Source organism: Coregonus lavaretus, assembly GCF_964263955.1.
Source record: "Coregonus lavaretus genome assembly, contig: HAP1_SCAFFOLD_337, whole genome shotgun sequence".
NCBI classification, from domain to species: domain Eukaryota; kingdom Metazoa; phylum Chordata; class Actinopteri; order Salmoniformes; family Salmonidae; genus Coregonus; species Coregonus lavaretus.
In genome coordinates, this window is record NW_028160985.1 from 219,355 (window position 1) to 242,982 (window position 23,628).

Consider the following 23,628-nt stretch of genomic DNA (forward strand, 5'->3'; position numbering starts at 1 on the left):
ATAAATTCATTAAAAATCCTACAATGGGATTTTCTGGATTTTTTTTCCTCATTTTGTCTGTCATAGTTGACGTGTACCTATGATGAACATTACAGGCCTCTCTCATCTTTTTAAGTGGGAGAACTTGCACAAATGGTGGCTGACTAAATACTTTTTTTCCCCACTGTATATATATTTTTTCATACTGGCCCCCCGTGGGAATCGAACCCACAACCCTGGTGTTGCAAACACCATGCTCTACCAACTGAGCTACATCCCTGCCGGCCATTCCCTCCCCTACCCTGGACGACGCTGGGCCAATTGTGCGCCGTCGCATGGGATTTCTCACACCCACAGAGAAATCTCCAAACATTCCCTCAAACAGTCTGTAAACGACAACCAGCGAACAGACCATAATTTTAGGTTGGTATTTCACAAGGGGTGATTTAGACAAACAAAATCACTAAAACAGCATTTAGGGGTTTTCTCAAAAGGACCCACTGACAGAGCCACTTTCCCATAAAGCTTTGGCATGGTGAAGGAGGACGCAGAAAAATATTAAACAAAAAAGGAAAGAGAGTCTCTCTCTCTCTCACCAAATAACAAAAGCCTGATAAGAAAATTAACAAACAACTTTCGAAAACAAGTTAAAGTCACAGAACAGAATTCCTACTTCTTCCTCTAGTCAAGGAGTATTACATGGGAAGAGAGAAAATAGTCATTCCCAAAACCTTTCTGGAACGATGCCATGGATTACTTACATCGACGATGTCCGAAATATTAGACAGAGAGCCTTACTACGTGTTACAGAAAACCTGGGGGGGGGGGGGGTAGATACAGTTACAGTTGAAGTCGGAAGTTTACATACACCTTAAGCCAAATACATTTAATCTCAGTTTTTCACAATTCCTGACATTTAATCCTAGTAAAAATTCCCTGTTTTAGGTCAGTTAGGATCACCACTTTATTTTAAGAATGTGAAATGTCAGAATAATAGCAGAGATAATGATTTATTTCAGCTTTTATTTCTTTCATCACATTCCCAGTGGGTCAGAAGTTTACATAAAATCAATTAGTATTTGGTAGCATTGCCTTTAAATTGTTTAACTTGGGTCAAACGTTTCGGGTAGCCTTCCACAAGCTTCCCACAATAAGTTGGGTGAATTTTGGCCCATTCGTCCTGACAGAGATGGTGTAACTGAGTCAGGTTTGTAGGCCTCCTTGCTCGCACACGCTTTTTCAGTTCTGCCCACAAATATTCTATAAGGATTGAGGTGAGGGCTTTGTGATGGCCACTCCAATACCTTGACTTTGTTGTCCTTAAGCCATTTTGCCACAACTTTGGAAGTATGCTTGGGGTCATTGTCCATTTGGAAGACCCATTTGCGACCAAGCTTTAACTTCCTGACTGATGTCTTGAGATGTTGCTTCAATATATCCACATTATTTCCCTTCCTCATGGTGCCATCTATTTTGTGAATTGCACCAGTCCCTCCTGCAGCAAAGTACCCCCACAGCATGATGCTGCCACCCCCATGCTTCACAGTTGGGATGGTGTTCTTCGGCTTGCAAGAAACCCCCTTTTTCCTCCAAACATAACAATGGTCATTATGGCCAAACAGTTATATTTTTGTTTCATCAGACCAGAGGACATTTCTCCAAAAAGTACGATATTTGTCCCTATGTGCAGTTGCAAACCGTAGTCTGGCTTTTTTATGGCGGTTTTGGAGCAGTGGCTTCTTCCTTGCTGAGCGGCCTTTCAGATTATGTCGATATAGAACTCATTTTACTGTGGATATAGATACTTTTGTACCTGTTTCCTCCAGCATCTTCACATGGTCCTTTGCTGTTGTTCTGGGATTGATTTGCACTTTCCGCACCAAAGTACGTTCATCTCTAGGAGACAGAACGCGTCTCCTTCCTGAGCGGTATGACGGCTGCGTGGTCCCATGGTGTTTATACTTGCGTACTATTGTTTGTACAGATGAACGTGGTACCTTCAGGCGTTTGGAAATTGCTCCCAAGGATGAACCAGACTTGTGGAGGTCTACAATTTTTTTTCTGAGGTCTTGGCTGATTTCTTTTCATTTTCCCATGATGTCAAGCAAAGAGGCACTGAGTTTGAAGGTAGGCCTTGAAATACATCCACAGGTACACCTCCAATTGACTCAAATGAATCCACAGGTTCACCTCCAATTGATTTAAATGATGTCAATTAGCCTATCAGAAGCTTCTAAAGCCATGATATCATTTTCTGGAATTTTCCAAGCTGTTTAAAAGGCACAGTCAACTTCTGACCCACTGGAATTGTGATACAGTGAATTATAAGTGAAATAATCTGTAAACAATTGTTGGAAAAATTACTTGTGTCATGCACAAAGTAGATGTCCTAACCGACTTGCCAAAACTATAGTTTGTTAACAAGAAATGTGTGGAGTGGTTGAAAAATGAGTTTTAATGACTCATACCTAAGTGTATTTAAAACGTACGACTTCAACTGTACATATCAGAATATCGTATCGTTTTGAACAATATCACAATATTATTTTAGCGCTAGTTGGCTGTACCTGCACCAAAAAACTCTTTAAATATGGAGTCAATTTGTTTTCAGCACTTTTATTTCGATGACTGAACAAAACGTGTGTTCTCATGGCTCTCTCTAGTCCCTCTGCAGCAGACATATGGTGAGCAATACGTTTGGAACATCGAATCGCAAATAAAAATCACAGTATCGAATCGCAATACATATTTTATCGGCACCTAAGTATCGTGATAACATCGTATTGTGAGGTCCCTGGCAATAACCCGACCCAATTGGATAGCTGTTCTCAACAGTACCTGTTCAACAATCACTCACCTTGATAGCTGTTCTCAACAGTACCTGTTCAACAATCACTCACCTTGATAGCTGTTCTCAACAGTACCAGTTCAACAATCACTCACCTTGATAGCTGTTCTCAACAGCTAGCTACAGTACCTGTTCAACAATCACTCACCTTGATAGCTGTTCTCAACAGTACCAGTTCAACAATCACTCACCTTGATAGCTGTTCTCAACAGCTAGCTACAGTACCTGTTCAACAATCACTCACCTTGATAGCTGTTCTCGACAGCTAGCTACAGTACCTGTTTAACAATCACTCACCTTGATAGCTGTTCTCGACAGCTAGCTACAGTACCTGTTCAATCATCACTCACCTTGATCGCTGTTCTGAGAAAAATCATCACGTAAGGGCACCTCTTCTTGTTAGTAGCACAAGTAGTTAAAAACACACACACTAACTCATGTTAAAACACACACACACACTAACACAGGAAGTCACGAGGGATGCATGCTTTAAATCCATCAACTAAAAGTGGGGATATTAACTGATGATCATGAAAGCAACCATGAAAAGGTGTGATCATATGGTGAGATCTGTAAAGTATGCAAATCTATAAACAGGGCTACGTCTGATCCTCACACTACCTACCCCTCAAAACACTCTGCAACGGGGAGCAGAAAATCCCATTTAGCTGATCAGACGGACCGGGACCCCCATCTCTACGGCATATTGTGGGGCAACTTGGGGTAGGGGAGGTCTTTAATCCCTCTCCATGGATTCTGTCTGCTCTGTGACCCACAGTGTCGGTGGAGGGTATCCTCTTAAAGACACACACACACACACACACAACACACACCCTCTCAGAACCCCTATGTGCTCATTCCCCAGCATAATTTTTCCTTTCACATGAAAATAAGGGTCAAATTAAACTCCAATGGCGTGGCAGAACTTCACGGTAAACTTGAAGGAACTTGGAACAAGAGCAATCATCTTTTATGTGGTCTGAATTGAGAAGCTCACCCTCAGAGAGAGATTTAGAATCAATGATAAGAAAAATGTAACTCATTGAAAGAGCTGGTCTGGCTAAAGTACGAACCAAGTCAATTCAACCATCTGGCAGGACTAAACAGGACCAAAACAGGACCAAAACAGGACCAAAACAGGACCAAAACAGGACCAAAACAGGACCAAAACAGGACCAAAACAGGACCAAAACAGGACCAAACAGGACCAAAACAGGACCAAAACAGCCGTAATGCAGCTATAGTGTGACACAAATTCACAACCTTTTAAAGAGACAGGTCCAAGATGTTATTCCAGAATATCGGGAATCTCAAAACAAACAACTAGACAAGGTAAATAACCTTTTATCCATAAATCAACCATTCATCTGTGATGACAGCAACCATTTTAAATTAGGAGTGAAGCAACAGTCAGCCGTATGGACGCCATCGGCTCCTATAGAGGTTATCACCCCTCTCCATTGACCCTCCACTCCCTCATGTCATCACATCCCATCACAACACCACCAACCATAGCTAAAAAAACATTCAAACTTATTAACGGGTCAAGGCACTACTAATTTGGCAAAGAACAGACTTAACAAAATGACTTCACAAAGACATTCACCATTTTTTGTCCACGCATTAAGCAACTGTTGATCTAAGGCACTAAAAGCAACAAGTGAGCGTTTGTTCTGCTGGAATGTAGGGTATGCAGAGAAAGAGCTGCTTACAGCAGCAATGACAGATAACCGTTTACCCCACCACTATCAATATGATTAGCTGTGCCTGTGGCACTGGCCAACATGGTACAGGTCAATATTGATACAGCAGTTACAAATACACTCAGGTAATCCACTAATAGGTTTCACTGGACAGAGAGGGGGAGAGGTACTGTAGGTTTCACTGGGCAGAGAGGGGGAGAGGTACTGTAGGTTTCACTGGACAGAGAGGGGGAGAGGTACTGTAGGTTTCACTGGACAGAGAGGGGGAGAGGTACTGTAGGTTTCACTGGACAGAGAGGGGGAGAGGTACTGTAGGTTTCACTGGACAGAGAGGGGGAGAGGTACTGTAGCTGTTGGACAGAGAGGGGGAGAGGTACTGTAGGTTTCACTGGGCAGAGAGGGGGAGAGGTACTGTAGGTTTCACTGGGCAGAGAGGGGGAGAGGTACTGTAGGTTTCACTGGGCAGAGAGGGGGAGAGGTACTGTAGCTGTTGGACAGAGAGGGGGAGAGGTACTGTAGGTTTCACTGGCCAGAGAGGGGGAGAGGTACTGTAGGTTTCACTGGGCAGAGAGGGGGAGAGGTACTGTAGCTGCTGGACAGAGAGGGGGAGAGGTACTGTAGGTTTCACTGGGCAGAGAGGGGGAGAGGTACTGTAGGTTTCACTGGGGGGAGAGGGGGAGAGGTACTGTAGGTGCTGGACAGAGAGGGGGAGAGGTACTGTAGGTTTCACTGGGCAGAGAGGGGGAGAGGTACTGTAGGTGCTGGACAGAGAGGGGGAGAGGTACTGTAGGTGCTGGGCAGAGAGGGGGAGAGGTACTGTAGGTGCTGGACAGAGAGGGGGAGAGGTACTGTAGGTTTCACTGGGGGGAGAGGGGGAGAGGTACTGTAGGTGCTGGACAGAGAGGGGGAGAGGTACTGTAGGTTTCACTGGGCAGAGAGGGGGAGAGGTACTGTAGGTGCTGGACAGAGAGGGGGAGAGGTACTGTAGGTGCTGGACAGAGAGGGGGAGAGGTACTGTAGGTTTCACTGGACAGAGAGGGGGAGAGGTACTGTAGCTGCTGGACAGAGAACCAGGAGCTAAGAAAAAGAAGGATGAAAAAACAACAAAGGATTCTTAGAGAGAGTGTGAACACATAAAATAAATTATATGGAAGATATGTCACATGAGAAGAGAAGGAGAGATCAAACTTGCATGTGTTTTGCTAAAAACATGAACTTTGGAGTATAATAAGGCAGATTCTACAGTAAAAACAGTGTGAGGGAATTTTAAGATATAAGCAGGTAGACTAGAATTCCCTTTACATTCTAAGATACCACCAAAAGGTGACACCGTGCGCTGACCAGAGCTTGTCTGCAGCTTACATGTGGGCTGATTGACGAGCCAGTTGGTCAGCATTTAAAACACAGACAGGCAGACAGACCCTCCTGGCCAGGGCATCCGAAGGCATACCAGCCATAGACTAACAGACTGTCCTATCTGCCCTCTCAGAGTGTTGCTGAAGGCCTGCATCACACCACTGACAGACTGTCCTGTCTGCCCTCTCAGAGTGTTGCTGAAGGCCTGGGTCACACCACTGACAGGAGAGACTACATAGCTGGTGGTCAGGAAAAACGCTGTGCCTATCCATACATAAATACACTGCCTCAGTACCTCCAGGAGGGTCACGTCTGGGAGCAAGCCTCCGCACTGCCAGGAGGGTCACGTCTTGGAGCAAGCCTCCACACTGCCTCAGTACTGCCAGGAGGGTCACGTCTGGGAGCAAGCCTCCGCACTGCCAGGAGGGTCACGTCTGGGAGTAAGCCTCCACACTGACGTAGTGGTCTACAACACTGCACATTAATATTCTATAAATACACAGTACTGAACAAGCTAACCTCAAAACTGACACAGGGTGTTCATCAACAGATAACTGATTTACATGGAATATGGATATTTGTCTGTACATGCAAAGCAGTCAAATGTACTTGAACAGTTACTGTCTAACCGTCTAATGCCCCTTTTTCTCCCATAGTGCGTTGTTCTCTTCAGCATGAGCAAGTCATTTTCTGTAGGTGTTGTTTTTCCATTCTTAAATGTCTGACACACAAAACAACCATCATTCTGCCTCAAGGAGCTATGAGAGAATGAGATAACCAGCGACACACCTGTCCTGTCCTGTCTTGTCCTGTCCTGTCTTGTCCTGACCCGACCTGTCCTGACCTGTCCTGACCTGACCCGACCTGTCCTGTCTTGTCCTGTCCTGACCTGACCCGACCTGTCCTGACCTGTCTTGTCCTGACCCGACCTGTCCTGACCCGACCTGTCCTGTCTTGTCCTGACCCGACCCGACCTGTCTTGTCCTGACCTGTCCTGTCCTGTCCTGTCCTGACCCGACCTGTCCTGTCCTGACCCGACCTGTCCTGTCTTGTCCTGACCCGACCTGTCCTGTCCTGACCCGACCTGTCCTGTCTTGTCCTGACCCGACCTGTCCTGTCTTGTCCTGACCCGACCTGTCCTGTCTTGTCCTGTCCTGTCCTGTCTTGTCCTGACCCGACCTGTCCTGACCTGTCCTGACCCGACCTGTCCTGTCCTGACCCGACCTGTCTTGTCCTGACCCGACCTGTCCTGTCCTGTCTTGTCCTGTCCTGTCCTGTCTTGTCCTGACCCGACCTGTCCTGACCTGTCCTGACCCGACCTGTCCTGTCCTGACCCGACCTGTCTTGTCCTGACCCGACCTGTCCTGTCCTGTCTTGTCCTGACCCGACCTGTCCTGTCTTGTCCTGTCCTGACCTGACCCGACCTGTCCTGTCTTGTCCTGACCCGACCTGTCCTGTCCTGTCTTGTCCTGTCTTGTCCTGACCTGACCCGACCTGTCCTGACCTGTCCTGTCCTGACCCGACCTGTCCTGACCTGTCCTGTCCTGACCTGTCCCGACCTGTCCTGACCCGACCTGTCCAACAGAGCACAAATACAGTACATTACAGTACACGCTAGTGATGGGGGGAAATTGATACGGTTACATGTCGGGATATTATTTTTGAAAATATAGTGTAGTATTATTTTGAACAATATCACAATATTATTTTAGCGCTAGTTGGCTGTACCTGCTCCAACTCCAGTATTTTTCCTTCATAGCCTGTTCTCCATCTTCTTTTTAAATATTGAGCCAATTTGTTTTCAGCACTTTCATTTCCGTGACACAAAGTCTTTAAAAATATCCAGATAAAAATCAGTTTCCCTCGACAACAGAGACCCTGAAATCGCCTCGATCTAACTGGGGAAAACAGTTAGTCCATTATTAAACAGGAAGAACAGGAAGGAAGGACAGATATCAAGTTAGTGATACCTGGGGCGGCAGGTAGCTTAGTGGTTAAGAGCGTTGAGCAAGAGTCCAGACCTAAAACATTACGTTTGACTATTGAGTCTGCTATGCTATGCTATGCTATGCTATGCTATGCTATGCTATGCTATGCTATGCTATGCTATGCTACGCTATGCTACACTATGCTGTGCTATGCGTGGCAACAAGCAGCTGGGGAGGGGAAGAGGGAGAGGAGGATTCCCTCTCTCTTCATTAATGGTCAGGGTAATGAGAAGCCCTAGCTTTGATCACACGCAGCAGAGACAATACAGTCATAAATTGGATCAGGGATTCAAAATCGCTTTCAATCTAACCATAAAACCAGTGATTTACAACAGCAGCGTGTTATTACACTCTGTTAAAGCCACACCGTGCCCTCCCAACCGCCAACAATCACACTTTGAAGACGGTCAGTGACCCGCAACACATCATTTTGATATGATCACTTTTGGTGCAAGTTAATTTCCTCAATTCTATTTGTAGAGAGTACAGAGTACAAATGACAAAGTGTGGCCAGTGACTCACTCAGATTTAAACATTAACATAGTCATTAACATGGTCATTAACATGGTTAAACCGCCAGGGCCAATAAACTGATCTGACTTTATAGCCTATTTTGCACAAAGCAATCAAGAGCTAAATCTGGACCCTAAGACATAACTTTGTCAATCGAACTCTGGTTCAACAATTATAAGATTTTTTTTGAGCTGTCAGAGTTTAAATCAGTTAACTTTTTGTAATTTTAGTGCACACATTTTTATCCCAATTAAATCGCAGTCTGAAAGTGTTCAAGGTGAAAACATCAAAATACATCATCTACACAGACAACAATGCATGTCAAAACAAGTTGACATGGGAGGTTAAAGAAAGTGTGCTTTGTCAATTTAACAGATTTTGCTTACCTTCACTTTGGAAAAAATCAAGACGTCAATATTCTTGCAATGCTTTTTGTATAACAAATCATACATTTCAACTCAATTTGAGCAAATTGTCAATTTGCGATTAATCACAGCAAATTCTGCAATTATCTACATTATTTATTTCATTTGACAGCCCTAGATTTTATAGAAAACATTTACCAAACGAGTTGCCTAATTTAGCATGTTGTGGAGTGCATCCTCATATTTAGCATGTTGTGGAGTGAATCCTCATTTTTAGCATGTTGTGGAGTGAATCCTCATATTTAGCATGTTGTGGAGTGCATCCTCATATTTAGCATGTTGTGGAGTGCATCCTCATATTTAGCATGTTGTGGAGTGTATCCTCATATTTAGCATGTTGTGGAGTGTATCCTCATATTTAGCATGTTGTGGAGTGTATCCTCATATTTAGCATGTTGTGGAGTGTATCCTCATATTTAGCATGTTGTGGAGTGTATCCTCATATTTAGCACGTTGTGGAGTGTATCCTCATATTTAGCACGTTGTGGAGTGTATCCTCATATTTAGCACGTTGTGGAGTGTATCCTCATATTTAGCACGTTGTGGAGTGTATCCTCATATTTAGCATGTTGTGGAGTGTATCCTCATATTTAGCATGTTGTGGAGTGAATCCTCATATTTAGCATGTTGTGGAGTGAATCCTCATATTTAGCATGTTGTGGAGTGTATCCTCATATTTAGCACGTTGTGGAGTGTATCCTCATATTTAGTACGTTGTGGAGTGAATCCTCATATTTAGCATGTTGTGGAGTGAATCCTCATATTTAGCATGTTGTGGAGTGTATCCTCATATTTAGCATGTTGTGAAGTGAATCCTCATATTTAGCATGTTGTGGAGTGTATCCTCATATTTAGCACGTTGTGGAGTGTATCCTCATATTTAGCATGTTGTGGAGTGAATCCTCATATTTAGCATGTTGTGGAGTGAATCCTCATATTTAGCATGTTGTGGAGTGTATCCTCATATTTAGCATGTTGTGGAGTGTATCCTCATATTTAGCATGTTGTGAGGTGTATCCTCATATTTAGCATGTTATGGAGTGAATCCTCATATTTAGCATGTTGTGAAGTGAATCCTCATATTTAGCATGTTGTGGAGTGAATCCTCATATTTAGCATGTTGTGAAGTGAATCCTCATATTTAGCATGTTGTGGAGTGTATCCTCATATTTAGCATGTTGTAAAGTGAATCCTCATATTTAGCATGTTGTGGAGTGCATCCTCATATTTAGCATGTTGTGGAGTGCATCCTCATTGTCACGTCGCATAAATAACGTCACTCGTTTTCCTGTCATACATTCATTGTAGCTGTGTCCTGCATTTAGCCTAACTGTGTCCTGCATTTAGCCTAACTGTGTCCTGTATTTAGCCTAACTGTGTCCTGTATTTAGCCTAACTGTGTCCTGTATTTAGCCTAACTGTGTCCTGTATTTAGCCTAACTGTGTCCTGCATTTAGCCTAACTGTGTCCTGCATTTAGCCTAACTGTGTCCTGTATTTAGCCTAACTGTGTCCTGCATTTAGCCTAACTGTGTCCTGCATTTAGCCTAACTGTGTCCTGTATTTAGCCTAACTGTGTCCTGTATTTAGCCTAACTGTGTCCTGTATTTAGCCTAACTGTGTCCTGTATTTAGCCTAACTGTGTCCTGTATTTAGCCTAACTCTGTCCTGTATTTAGCCTAACTCTGTCCTGTATTTAGCCTAACTCTGTCCTGTATTTAGCCTAACTCTGTCCTGTATTTAGCCTAACTCTGTCCTGTATTTAGCCTAACTCTGTCCTGTATTTAGCCTAACTCTGTCCTGTATTTAGCCTAACTCTGTCCTGTATTTAGCCTAACTGTGTCCTGTATTTAGCCTAACTGTGTCCTGTATTTAGCCTAACTGTGTCCTGTATTTAGCCTAACTGTGTCCTGTATTTAGCCTAACTGTGTCCTGTATTTAGCCTAACTGTGTCCTGTATTTAGCCTAACTGTGTCCTGTATTTAGCCTAACTGTGTCCTGTATTTAGCCTAACTGTGTCCTGTATTTAGCCTAACTCTGTCCTGTATTTAGCCTAACTCTGTCCTGTATTTAGCCTAACTCTGTCCTGTATTTAGCCTAACTCTGTCCTGTATTTAGCCTAACTCTGTCCTGTATTTAGCCTAACTCTGTCCTGTATTTAGCCTAACTCTGTCCTGTATTTAGCCTAACTGTGTCCTGTATTTAGCCTAACTCTGTCCTGTATTTAGCCTAACTGTGTCCTGTATTTAGCCTAACTCTGTCCTGTATTTAGCCTAACTGTGTCCTGTATTTAGCCTAACTGTGTCCTGTATTTAGCCTAACTGTGTCCTGCATTTAGCCTAACTGTGTCCTGCATTTAGCCTAACTGTGTCCTGCATTTAGCCTAACTGTGTCCTGTATTTAGCCTAACTGTGTCCTGCATTTAGCCTAACTGTGTCCTGCATTTAGCCTAACTGTGTCCTGCATTTAGCCTAACTGTGTCCTGTATTTAGCCTAACTCTGTCCTGTATTTAGCCTAACTGTGTCCTGTATTTAGCCTAACTGTGTCCTGTATTTAGCCTAACTGTGTCCTGTATTTAGCCTAACTGCCCTGTCCTGTATTTAGCCTAACTTTCTTACAGTCACATGTTATGGCTTCAATACATTTCCATAATGGTGTGCCTAGTGGGCTGGAGGCACCATGCAATGTAGTTCAATTAGTGCTAGAGCCAGGTCATGAACATTACCTCAGATGCTTTCTATTCAACACTGCAGTGTAAATAAGGTTTGCTCTCACTGAAGATATAAACGACTTAAACGTTTCTAATAGCTGGTGTGCTGGGTAGGTTTTTGGTTGGGCTATGGTTGGGCTTTGGTTGGGCTTTGCAGCACAGACATGCTTTCTGAACTGGTTCCATGAACGGACTAACTTGATGCAATAAACCAAATGAAGGAAGCTGCTGACACAAATGTGTACTATAAACAGCAATGCAAACTTGTCACATACTTGTGTGCCAGCCTGAGCGTCTGTTGTTAAGACTAATTTGTATGAGTGACATAACCAGGAAGTTCACCTCAGACAGACAAAAACAAGCCTGTTCCATATGTAGAGGACACCTAATTATTATTATTATCATCTTGTTATTCGTGAATTACCTAAGCTGAAAACCAAAATACATTTTCAAAAAGGTAATAACTACCTAAGTTACTAATCTGTGAAATATGTCGGTAGTAGCCTTAGCGTTAAATGAAGCAGCACAAACATGAGCAGATTTACTCCTCTTCCACGTGCTGATGTATTAGTTTGATTGTGACGACGTGTGAATGAAGGAGTCGGGCGCAGGAGGTAAAACACCGAAGTCCAGAGTTTATTCCGTTTATATAAATAAAATGCACCCAGCGTCAATACGAAACTATCACAAGGGAAATATTCCACCTTGGCAATAACAACAGGAAGAGTAGCTCAACCGAGCTACCTCGCTCTCACAATGAAACATTCACTCACAAAGACAAGGGGAACACTTATACACATACTAATTAGGGGAATGAGCACCAGGTGTGTGTGATTGACAAGACAAGACATGACAAGTGGAGTGATGAGAATGGGGATCGGCAGTAGCTAGTAAGCCGGTGACGACGAACGCCGAAACCTGCCCGAACAAGGAGGAGGGGAGGCAGCCTCGGCGGTAGTCGTGACATTGATCAGTGAACTAGCGAACCTGAGCAGATATACTCTTCTTCCACATGCTGATGTATTAGTTTGATCCGTGAACTGGCGACAGCCCCACTCAGGTGCCCCTCCAGCTGAAGAACACCAGTCACAAGTCCTGCCTTTCCAAACACCCGGCCAGTCCAGCCAGGTCGTCCTGCCTCTCCAAACACCCGGCCAGTCCAGCCAGGTCGTCCTGCCTCTCCAAACACCCGGCCAGTCCAGCCAGGTCGTCCTGCCTCTCCAAACACCCGGCCAGTCCAGCCAGGTCGTCCTGCCTCTCCAAACACCCGGCCAGTCCAGCCAGGTCGTCCTGCCTCTCCAAACACCCGGCCAGTCCAGCCAGGTCGTCCTGCCTCTCCAAACACCCGGCCAGTCCAGCCAGGTCAAGCACCCTCCCTGACCTCCCTCTCCTCTCCAGACAAAGGCTGATATTCATCAGAGGCCTGGACGACATGGCACTGCTCTACTGGAAGGGAGGAGAGGGGTACCAACACATCCAGCAACCCCCCCCCCCTCAGACAACCCTTACCCAGGAGAGGGATTAGCGAACCTGGGTCTGGTCCAAGCCAAGGGCCCGACCCAACAGCACAAGAATGCAATAATCCCACACGCAAGAGCAAATCAACCCCTTTTTAATCTGCACTTATTCTTGCATTTTAAGTGTTTTCCCCATGGTTTAGAAACACTCCACTTCAGATGACTGATGGGATGAGGAGGAGGATAGACCATACATTACTGAAGGAGTGTATTATGGTCTGGACGGAAGCTGGTGTGACAATGGGCCCTCTGAAACCCTGATGCTGACTTTCACTATCAAATAGACTGAGAACAACCTCAATTCGTCGGGGCATGGTGTCGAAAGCGTTCCACAGGGATGCTGGCCCATGTTGACTCCAATGCTTATGACTGTAAGTCGCTTTGGATAAAAGCGTCTGCTAAATGGCATATTATTATTATTATTATTATTATTATTATTATTATTATTATGCTTCCCACAGTTGTGTCAAGTTGTCTGGAAGTCCTTTGGGTGGTGGACCATTCTTGATACAAACAGGAAACAGTTGATCTTAAAAAAAAAACAGCAGCGCTGCAGTTCTTGACACACTCAAACCGTTGCGCCTGGCACCTACTACCGCACCCCGTTCAAAAGGCACTTAAATATTTTGTCTTGCCCATTCACCATCTGAATGGCACCCATATACAATCCATGTCCCAATTGTCTCAAGGCTTAAAAATAATTATTTAACCCATCTCCTCCCCTTCATCTACACTGATTGAAGTGGATTTAACAGGTGACATCAATAAGGAATCATAGCTTTCACCTGGATTCACCTGGTCAGTCTATGTCATGGAAAGAGCATGGAAAGAGTTCGTAATGTTTTCTACACTCAGTGTACTTCAGGTTTTTAATCTGAGGTCGAAGTGTTTTTTTTAAAGGACCTACAAGGAAGACCGAATAGATAGGATATATAGGGTGATAGACTCAGTGGGACAAAGTGATAACGTGGGACAAAGTGTTCTGCATTCTACAGAGTGCTTCAGATATCACCCACTTCCACGTCTCTCCTCCCCACACCCTCCCCTACTCCCAGCCCTCTAAAATAACATGTGGAGTAGAAAATCTAGAATTACAAGATATTTTAGGAAATTGGTCACATTTTTCTATGCAAAAGACACATTAAATCACCTTAGTGAGTGACAAAAGCCACAGATTTTAAAGCTTAAACACATTGCAAACATTCCCCTCTAGGACATTGGTTAAAGACTACAATGTAACCAGCCCTCCCAGAAAGAAAGATTAGAAAACAACCAACAAGGACATTCACACCATGGTAGAAAGAAAGAAAGAAAGAAAGAAAGAAAGAAAGAAAGAAAGAAAGAAAGAAAGAAAGGTGAGTGACACACAGCCAAGGGCAGACCAGGACGGAAGAGAAACAGGTGGACTGGGGCAAATTGTGCACACTGCCTCTGACTGACACCTAAGCTAAACCAGGAGTTCCATTACACTACGTTTCCCATGATACACCGGGGGATACATCCACATCCAGGCAAGCATTGTAACCACTCACTATCATCCCAATTACCCTTCTGTTTCCGCAGTCCAAACTCCGAACTCACCTTTGGAGTGAAAAGCTTCCTTGAAGTGAAGGAGGACGTCAGCAAAGTTACGCACGTCGTTGACCAGCTGCATGATGTAGTCTGGGTCGGTGTTCCCGGCAGGGGGAGCGGGGGCATCCAGGCTGTCCGATCCAGAGCTGATGGAGCTCAGGGAGCTTCTCTTGGCTCGTCTGCCCCCCGTCCCAAAGGTCGCTGTCCCGGTACCCGCCGTAGTGCCCATACCAGTGCCCATGCCAGCGGACAAAGGGAAGAAGTGGAAGTTGGAGATGCGCGAGATGCCCAGCGATCGTTTGTTCCCTCCACTGGTACCACCGCCTCCACCACTGCTCTGCCTCAACATCCCAACCGCAGCCAGCATGCCCTGCTGTCCAGGCCCGGTATCCCCGGTAGTCCCCCGGCCGTGTACCTGTAGTCCTGCCTGGCTCTCTGCTCTGTACCTGTAGTCCTGCCTGCCTGGCTCTCTGCTCTGTACCTGTAGTCCTGCCTGCCTGGCTCTCTGCTCTGTACCTGTAGTCCTGCCTGCCTGGCTCTCTGCTCTGTACCTGTAGTCCTGCCTGCCTGGCTCTCTGCTCTGTACCTGTAGTCCTGCCTGCCTGGCTCTCTGCTCTGTACCTGTAGTCCTGCCTGCCTGGCTCTCTGCTCTGTACCTGTAGTCCTGCCTGCCTGGCTCTCTGCTCTGTACCTGTAGTCCTGCCTGCCTGGCTCTCTGCTCTGTACCTGTAGTCCTGCCTGCCTGGCTCTCTGCTCTGTACCTGTAGTCCTGCCTGCCTGGCTCTCTGCTCTGTACCTGTAGTCCTGCCTGCCTGGCTCTCTGCTCTGTACCTGTAGTCCTGCCTGCCTGGCTCTCTGCTCTGTACCTGTAGTCCTGCCTGCCTGGCTCTCTGCTCTGTACCTGTAGTCCTGCCTGGCTCTCTGCTCTGTACCTGTAGTCCTGCCTGGCTCTCTTCTCTGTACCTGTAGTCCTGCCTGGCTCTCTGCTCTGTACCTACTTAGATCCCACGCTGTTTCAGAGCACGAATGGATGATCCTGTGCAGAGAGAAAGATATGTGTTTAGAAAGACCGCCAGGCTTAAACAAGAAGATTATCTAGGCACCATGAATAGACTTTCACACTGCAGCTAAACATCATGTGATCACTTCTCTAACAACTAACCACTAATCAACAGCCGTTGTCAGAGGAAAATACTGATTTCTCACAACAGAAACATAACTTTTTAAAAGAAATAGGAACATTCCTCTCAATGATTTATTTGTAAAACTGAAGAGTCCCGCAAAGCAGGGCTATAGGACTGGATCTATTTTGAGAGAATGTGCTCGGTAACAAGGCAACCAGACTCTCAGAGGCCCTGTCTGTCTGTCTGTCTGTCTGTCTGACTGTCTGTCTGTCTGAGCCTGAGTGGGGTCTGGAGGCCCTGTCTGTCTGTCTGTCTGTCTGTCTGTCTGAGCCTGAGTGGGGTCTGGAGGCCCTGTCTGTCTGTCTGTCTGTCTGTCTGTCTGTCTGTCTGTCTGAGCCTGATTGGGGTCTGGAGGCCCTGTCTGTCTGTCTGTCTGTCTGAGCCTGAGTGGGGTCTGGAGGCACTGTCTGTCTGTCTGTCTGTCTGTCTGATTGGGGTCTGGAAGTATAATAAGTGAGAGCAGCCCTGTTTCATTTGGGTGGCAGAAGAAGGGAAGACAAGCCAATGCAGGCCTAGCAAGCAGCTCTCCTTAGCATGCAGGCCTAGCTAGCAGCTCTCCTTAGCATGCAGGCCTAGCTAGCAGCTCTCCTTAGCATGCAGGCCTAGCTAGCAGCTCTCCTTAGCATGCAGGCCTAGCTAGCAGCTCTCCTTAGCATGCAGGCCTAGCTAGCAGCTCTCCTTAGCATGCAGGCCTAGCTAGCAGCTCTCCTTAGCATGCAGGCCTAGCTAGCAGCTCTCCTTAGCATGCAGGCCTAGCTAGCAGCTCTCCTTAGCATGCAGGCCTAGCTAGCAGCTCTCCTTAGCATGCAGGCCTAGCTAGCAGCTCTCCTTAGCATGCAGGCCTAGCTAGCAGCTCTCCTTAGCATGCAGGCCTAGCTAGCAGCTCTCCTTAGCATCACCTCAACATCACATCTCACTACCAAACAAACGTTACAGGAGACCAGAGAGAACACACACAAACACCAACAAAAACATAACCATCAAACATGACTAAAATTGGGCTTAAATTAACATTTGTATAACATTTCATGAATCAGTATTTTCAAATTGTTAGCCTATAACTCATTTCTAAAGAATCTGCAAATTACTGAATCACTCTCTGGAGTTATAAACCAAACCAGGAGGTATGGGGGCACAGATTGCAGTGGGAATCCCATGGGGACCATTTACTGGTCATCTCCATATCCCACTGTGACCACCACATGTTGGATAGAAAGACCCCGGTGCTTAGGCTACTGAATTAACCTAAACCCACATTTAGATTTAGTTTAGCCTTAACATTGTTATTGCCACAGTCTGAAAATGTTGGCACTATTATTCAACAACAAAAAAATCATAAAATCAGGATGCTATTTAGGGGGGGGAGGGGGGTGTTGTCAAACTTATTTTTATTATTTTACTTTCGGGAGGGTTGTATGGTTTTTAAAATCGGCCACAGGGAAGGGTAGTGCGTTTTATCCCTGGTTTAAATTCGCTCTCCTGCTCATATTTTCCCTATAAAACAAATGGCTTAACTTACTTTTGATATTACCCTTATTAAGTTTAGAAACGTTTGCTATGGTGTGACTATTATTAAGCTTTAGCTACTGCAGGCCTATGATATGAAGGCAGTGGGCCCCTGGGCTCCAACTGACTCCAACAGTTCAACTTTAGGTGAGAAAGACTGTTTCAGGCCTACCAGAGTTACTCCTATAATCTAACAATATAAAGCTTATCTTTATACAAAATATTTCGGATAGAAGATTTACCCTCCTCCTGTACGTCTATATCTGTATTGCAGACGCAGTAGCCATCTGACATAAAGACATGCATGTTGGTGTCGTCTAAATGCTTCAGGCCTCCAGACCCCAGTCAGGCCAGCGGCATATCTCTCACTCTCTCTGGGGTTAGGCCTCAGCTTCTCTTCCTTTATATTAGACATTATACATATATACAGTGCATTCGGAAAATTATTCAGACCCCTTGACGTTTTCCACATTCTGTTATGATACAGCCTTATTCTAAAATGTATTACATTGTTTTTTTCCTCATCAATCTACACACACAATATCCCATAATGACAAAGTAAAAACAGTTTTTTAGAAATCTTTTAAGAATCACATTTTTTAAATGAAAATAAATGACATTTACATAAGTATTCAGACCCTTTACTCAGTACTTTGTTGAAGCACCTTTGGCAGCGATTACATCCTCGAGTCTTCTTGGATATGACGCTACAAGCTTGGCACACATGTATTTGGGGAGTTTCTCCCATTCTTCTCTGCAGATCCTCTCAAGCTCTGTCAGGTTGGATGGGGAGCATCGCTGCACAGCTATTTTCAAGTCTCTCCAGAGATGTCCGATCGGGTTCAAGTCCAGGCTCTGGCTGGGCCACTCAAGGACATTCAGAGACTTCTCCCGAAGCCACTCCTGCGATGTCTTGGCTGTGTGCTTAGGGTTGTTGTCCTGTTGGAAGGTGAACCTTCGCCCAAGTCTGAGGTCCTGAATGCTCTGGAGCAGGATTTCATCAAGGATCACTCTCTGTACTTTGCTCCGTTCATCTTTCCCTCGATCCTGACTAGTCTCCCAGTCCCTGCCGCAGAAAAACATCTCCACAGCATGATGCTGCCACCACCATGCTTCACTGTAGGGATGGTGCCAGGTTTCCTCCAGACGTGACGCTTGACATTCAGGCCAAAGAGTTCAATCTTAGTATTATCAGACCAGAGAATCTTGTTTGTCATGGTCTGAGAGTATTTTAAATGGCATTTAGCAAACTCCATGCGGGCTGTCATGTGCCTTTTACTGAGGAGTGGCTTCCGTCCGCCCACTCTACCATAAAGGCCTGATTGGTGGAGTGCTGCAGAGATGGTTGTCCTTCTGGAAGGAACTCTGGAGCTCTGTCAGAGCAAGGCCCTTTTCCCCCGTTTCCTCTCTAGGAAGAGTCTTGGTGGTTCCAAACTTCTTCCATTTAAGAATGATGGAGGCCACTGTGTTCTTGGGGACCTTCAATGCTGGAGACATTTGTTTGGTACCCTTCCCCAGACCTGTGCCTCGACACAATCCTGTCTCGGAGCTCTATGGACAATTCCTTCGACCTCATGGCTTTGTTTTTGCTCTGACATGCACTGTCAACTGTGGGACCTTATATAGACAGGTGTGTGCCTTTCCAAATCATGTCCAATCAATTGAATTTACCACACGTGGACTCCAATCAAGTTTTAGAAACATCTCAAGGTTGATCAATTGAAACAGGATACACCAGAGCTCAATTTCGAGTCTCATAGCAAAGGGATTAAATACAAATAATAATGTATATCTGTTTTTTATTTTTTATAAATTTGTCAAAAATTTCTGAAAACCTGTTTTTGCTTTGTCATTGTGTGGGATTGTTTGTAGATTGATGAGGGAATAAAGTAATTAAGGGGTCTGAATACTTTCCGAATGCACTGTATGTACAGTACCAGTCAAAAGTTTGGACACACCTACTCATTCCAGGGTTTTTCTTTATTTTTACTATTTTCTACATTGTAGAATAATAGTGAAGACATCAAAACTATGAAATAACACATATGGAATCATGTAGTAACCAAAAAAGTGTTCAACAAATCAAAATATATTTTAGATTTTAGATTCTTCAAAGTAACCACCCTTTGCCTTGATGACAGCTTTGCACACTCTTGGCATTCACTCAACCAGCTTCATGAGGTAGTCACCTGGAATGCATTTCAATTAACAGGTGAGCCTTGTTAAAATTAATTTGTGTAACTTCTTTCCTTCTTAATGTGTTTGAGCCAATCAGTTGTGTTGTGACAGGGGGGGTATACAGAAGATAGCCCTATTTGGTAAAATACCAAGTCCATATAATGGCAAGAACAGCTCAAATAAGCAACGAGAAATGACAGTCCATCATTACTTTAAGACATGAAGGTCAGTCAATCCAGAAAATTTCAAGAACTTTGAAAGTTTCTTCAAGTGCAGTCGCAAAAACCATCAAGCACTATGATGAAACTGGCTCTCATGAGGACCGCCACAGGATAGGAAGACCCAGAGTTACCTCTGCTGCAAAGGATGAGTTCATTAGAGTTAACTGCACCTCAGATTGCAGCCCAAATAAATGCTTCACAGAGTTCAAGTAACAAACACATCTCAACATCAACTGTTCAGAGGAGACTGTGTGAATCAGGCCTTTATGGTCGAATTGCTGCAAAGAAACCACTACTAAATGACACCAATAAGAAGTAGAGACTTGCTTGGGCCAAGAAACACGAGCAATGGACATTAGACTGGTGGAAATCTGTCCTTTGGTCTGATGAGTCCAAATTTGAGATTTTTGGTTCAAACTGTCTTTGTGAGATGCGGTGTGGGTGAACTGATGATCTCCGCATGTGTAGTTCCCACCGTAAAGCATGGAGGAGGTGGTTTTATGGTGTGGGGGTGCTTTGCTGGTGACACTGTCAGTGATTTATTTAGAATTCAAGGCACACTTAACCAGCATGGCTACCACAGCATTCTGCAGCCATCCCATCTGGTTTGCGCTTAGTGGGATAATCATTAGTTTTTTAACAGGACATTGACCCAAAACACACCTCCAGGCTGTGTAAGGGCTATTTGACCAAGGAGAGTGATGGAGTGCTGCATCAGATTACCTGGCCTCCACAATCACCCGACCTCAACCCAATTGAGATAGTTTGGGATGAGTTGGACCGCAGAGTGAAGGAAAAGCAGCCAACAAGTGCTCAGCATATGTGGGAACTCCTTCAAGACTGTTGGAAAAGCATTCCAGGTGAAGGTGGTTGAGAGAATGCCAAGAGTGTGCAAAGCTGTCATCAAGGCAAAGGGTGGCTATTTGAAGAATCTCAAATATAAAATATATTTTGATTTGTTTAACACTTTTTTGGTTACTACATGATTCCATATGTGTTATTTCATAGTTTTGATGTCTTCACTATATATTCTACATTGTAGAAAATAGTACAAATAAAGAAAAACCCTTGAATGAGTAGGTGTGTCCAAACTTTTGACTGGTTCAGTATATTTATTTAGTTATTTATTAAAATATGAATATCATGCAGTGGACACCTAAGCCAATAGACCTATGCATGCAACGATACATTAAAAAATATATTGATAAAGTTTTGTATATGCTACACAACTAAACACAAGGAATATTATTTTTGTAATTTGTTATAGGCTGTTTTTAAGGACTCATAAATGTGTCTCACATCCCTCGTTTATTGATGGCGCTGGCTGCGCCAGGTTGGATCTGAATGCATATGGATGTGTGTTAAATTTCTCAAATATCCTGTAAATTAAAATCTTCCATGTCATGTTGTCCGGCGCCAAAATTTCCTAAAGGAAACTCTGAAATGGCATATTATTTTTATGAAGATTTTAGAATATTTGCATGAAAATCTGTCGGCAATTGGATGAAAACCTAGCTATAGACTCCCTAAAGACTCTGGCAAGTGCGCTAGTCCAGTGTCGCTTTGATTATGCCTGCACATCATGGTTCAACAGCAGCCCCAAACATCTAAAGAATAAGCTACCAGCCAAACAAGCTTGTAAGAATTGTTCTTAAACTTCCCCCTCATACTCATCTGAAGGTTGAGCATTTTTTCGTCTCTATCTCTGTAAAGTGTCTATGTAATTGTTTATGTATTTATATAACAAACAGGGATCACAATGGAAATAAGTCCCCGACTTTAATGTGCAATGCCGGTCACTTCGTGTACATACTGTATGTATTTTTTAAACTGACAAATAAAAATAAATCAAAACTGTGCAGTGGCCAATTGATGAATGGAAAGAGACTGGTTACAAAACACCAAAAAGTTTAATGATATTCGGGGGATTGTCAAGCCAAGCCTTCGATACTGGGTAAAGCCTACAAGGTATTTTATTTTTGTCAAGATCACTGTACCACAAAAGCATGCTGAAGTGGCAAAGTTGATATCCACGTTTATAAACACAAGGGTCGCTACAGTTATTGTTATGTGTGGTCGTAAACATTATTTTCAGTTAATTCTATGAAGGGGGAGGGTGTTCCATTTATTTTACAGTACAAGGAGAGGGTCATGTGAAAATATTTGTAAAGTTTGGGAGGGGGTTGCATTTTTTTATAGAATTATTAACTTCTTCACCTCTCTGGGTGCCTATATGGAAGCGATGGTTCACTCAATCTAAAAGTGTAACCGCCCAGTTAGAACTCTTTCATCAAATAGAGTAGCCACTCACCTGCTGTACGGTCCTGAAACATTGCACCTTGTAACATCCCCGCGATCGTTGATTACTCTTGAAATACATAACAGAATCCACTTGTGTATTTCTTAAAGCATCTCTGTGTGAGCCTCTACTAAAACTTCCCGAAATTGTGATTTTTTGTCGGACGGCCGCCTCCCTGCTCACCCTCCGGCACCAATATCCTCCTCCTCTTCTCACGTGACGCAGTGGGCAACCTGTGATTGGTTGTTCTAGGCGACTGGGTGAAGAATAGGTTTTGGGTCCCCTCCCCCTAACATCAGGTGTCTTATGTTTTGGTGTGTCGTCAATTGGTCTCGTCTGACTGGTGTCTCATTAAGTGTCTAATTAAACTGAACAATATGGATGGAGGGAGATCGAGGCATTGTTGAATATCCCCCAATAAAAACAATATTCTAGACTATATACCCTACACTGCAATAGCCCAGAGTTTCCCAAACTCGGTCCTGGGGCCACCCCTGGGTGCACATTTTGGTTTTTGCCCTAGCACTACACAGCTCATTAAAATATCAAACTCATCATCAAGCTTTATTTATTTGGAGGGGGGCAGGACTGAGTTTGGGAAACCCTGATACAGTCCTATATGGTGAATGATTCAAAAATCAAAACATTGTTATCTGGTATATAACTATATATTTACAGTTATTGTGCAACATGGTTTGCATTATTCAGTTACATGGTGCAGGGCCACAATAAATAATAGTTGTGTGAGTTGGCTAAAATGTTTTACTTTGTTACTTTGTTATTGGTGTGGTAAACTATTACCTGGTCTAAATGATGTCTCCTGAGTGGCGCAGTGGTCTAAGGCACTGCATCGCAGTGCTAGCTGTGCCACTAGAGATCCTGGTTCGAATCCAGGCTCTGTCGTAGCCGGCCGTGACTGGGAGACCCATGGGGCGGCGCGCAATTGGCCCAGCGTTGTCCAGGGTAGGGGAGGGAATGGCCGGCAGGGATGTAGCTCTGTTGATAGAGCATGGCGTTTGCAACGCCAGGGTTGTGGGTTCGATTCCCACAGGGGGTATGAAAAAAATAATAATAATGTAAGTCGCTCTGGATAAGAGCGTCTGCTAAATGATGTAAAATGTAAATGCTTCAGGCCTAATGTTCATCCCTTTCAGCTTAAAGAAGAATTGAGTAAAAATGTTTAGCCAACTCACACAACAATTATTTATTGTAGCCCTGCACCATGTAACTGAATATTGCAAATCGTGTTCTTGGTCTTGCCGGTATTGGCTGAGAATGCCACCTAGTGAGCAGAATAAACAGTTTAAATATTGGTTGAGTTTTTCCCAATAAATGCCATAGTGGTCCTTTAATCCACCCAGTGGTAGAAGTGTGCTCAACACACTGCACTCATATAAATGGCTGCGTTAGAGAGGATCAACACCGTAATGTATCGTTGGGTAAATTGTGACTGACTGATCTACTAATAATAATAATAATAATGAGTAGTTGTTTATGATGCGAGGTGATTTGTAGATCAGTCAGTCGGCTGTCGCCTGCACCGTCTGCTGCAATGTCAAACAAACCCAAAATGTTACATTTAAATAGGCCTATGTGACATGTGCATTGAAGAGTGCATCACCTCAGGCA

At 44.3% G+C, this 23,628-nt stretch overlaps 1 protein-coding gene across 4 annotated transcripts in view; it reads right to left on the reverse strand.

Annotated features, from left to right (window-relative positions):
• The window catches only part of LOC311121238 (rho GTPase-activating protein 29-like), a 79,676-nt gene extending 64,085 nt beyond the window's left edge, over positions 1-15,591 (reverse strand). For 3 of the 4 annotated variants that reach the window (XM_084195751.1, XM_084195753.1, XM_084195750.1), the window contains exon 1: positions 14,621-15,591. In XM_084195751.1, coding sequence (XP_084051877.1) covers positions 14,621-14,978 — 358 coding nt within the window. In that variant the 5' untranslated portion in view covers positions 14,979-15,591. The remainder of the gene's footprint in view (positions 1-14,620) is intronic. The other variant, XM_084195752.1, reaches the window with a different exon arrangement.
• Between the last annotated feature and the right edge of the window lie 8,037 nt (positions 15,592-23,628).